This window comes from Echinococcus granulosus (assembly GCF_000524195.1).
Source record: "Echinococcus granulosus chromosome Unknown EG_S00001, whole genome shotgun sequence".
NCBI lineage: Eukaryota > Metazoa > Platyhelminthes > Cestoda > Cyclophyllidea > Taeniidae > Echinococcus > Echinococcus granulosus.
Window position 1 is genome coordinate 2,931,129 of NW_020170381.1, and position 1,172 is coordinate 2,932,300.

General features: G+C 43.7%; 1 protein-coding gene across 1 annotated transcript in view; it reads left to right on the forward strand. All coding sequences in view use genetic code 11, as the record gives it.

The window, feature by feature from the left end:
* The window catches only part of EGR_00326 (Multidrug resistance protein), a gene marked incomplete at both ends in the record, with an annotated part of 13,940 nt that overhangs the window by 6,201 nt on the left and 6,567 nt on the right, over positions 1-1,172 (forward strand). Inside the window, one exon of the mRNA XM_024489575.1 lies at positions 237-569. Coding sequence (XP_024356253.1) covers positions 237-569 — 333 coding nt within the window. The remainder of the gene's footprint in view (positions 1-236; positions 570-1,172) is intronic.

Consider the following 1,172-nt stretch of genomic DNA (forward strand, 5'->3'; position numbering starts at 1 on the left):
CTGTTAGGATAGTTTTAAAATAAGACACATTGACAGCTAACATGATTGAGGGTCGAAAAATAGTCCAACTAAACCTACTTATTTCAAATTAAAGTGTTTTGAAGAAAATATTTTACGTACTGCATTGGCTTCAAACCTTTTGAGCGAAATCAAGAAAAGTGTTATCCATTTAAGCTAGTGTCCTTTTATTTTCACGGATCTAATCGCTTTTTTATGCGTGGGTGTTTCCTACTCAGGCATATGATACATTTCTGACAGAGGGTGGGGGCAAGCTGTCCGGCGGACAGAAGCAACGTCTGGCCATCGCTAGAGCTCTGATTCGCAAGCCGACGGTTCTTCTATTGGACGAGGCGACTTCGGCGTTGGACAACAAGTCGGAGAAGGTTGTCCAAGCAGCCTTTGATAAAGCCTGCAAGGGTCGCACCGTCATCATGATCGCTCATCGTCTCACCACAGTCCGCAATGCCGATCGTATCGTTGTGGTGGATCGAGGAGTAGTTAAGGAAATGGGCACTCACAGTGAACTGCTTGACAAAGGTGGAATTTATGCTGGCATGCTCGCAAAACAGGTATGGCAAACTGCGTTTTTGAAATACAGGGAATGAAAATGGATAAGTAGATTTTCACAAGAGTAGGTATTGCCTAATGCCTTACCAACATACTGCGTTAGGTCTGCTAGTGGCCCCGCGATGAAGTAATAGGTGCGGCTTAGCAACTTCTGACGCTTACATGAAGTCATTGAATTCTCCTGTAAAACAGAATACCTTTGAAATAACAGAAGTCATTTGCGTCATTAATTGAAATGTACTGTTAACACCACTTCTGGATGGGGTGATTTTTTCCGCGTTGCTTCGCCTGATGACAAATGCGCCGGAATCACGTGAGAGTTTAGCGTAATGATCTCAAAGCACATACCCCGCAACGTATGCATGCTAAATGACAGAAAGTTTGTGGTGTTTTTTTGGTATGGATCACTGAGACAAACTTGTAATCCGTAGAGAGTCGCGAAATGCGCGCAATTGTCTACATGCGTTACAAAGCATGGATAGGCGTCAGTGCATGGGTACAGCATTCTTTGCACACTTTTGTCCCCTCCTCCTGTTACTATCCGTTCCTCATTTTACAAAAAACGTTTGAAATCAGTGGGTGTAACTCAGTCTTATCCGGCATAC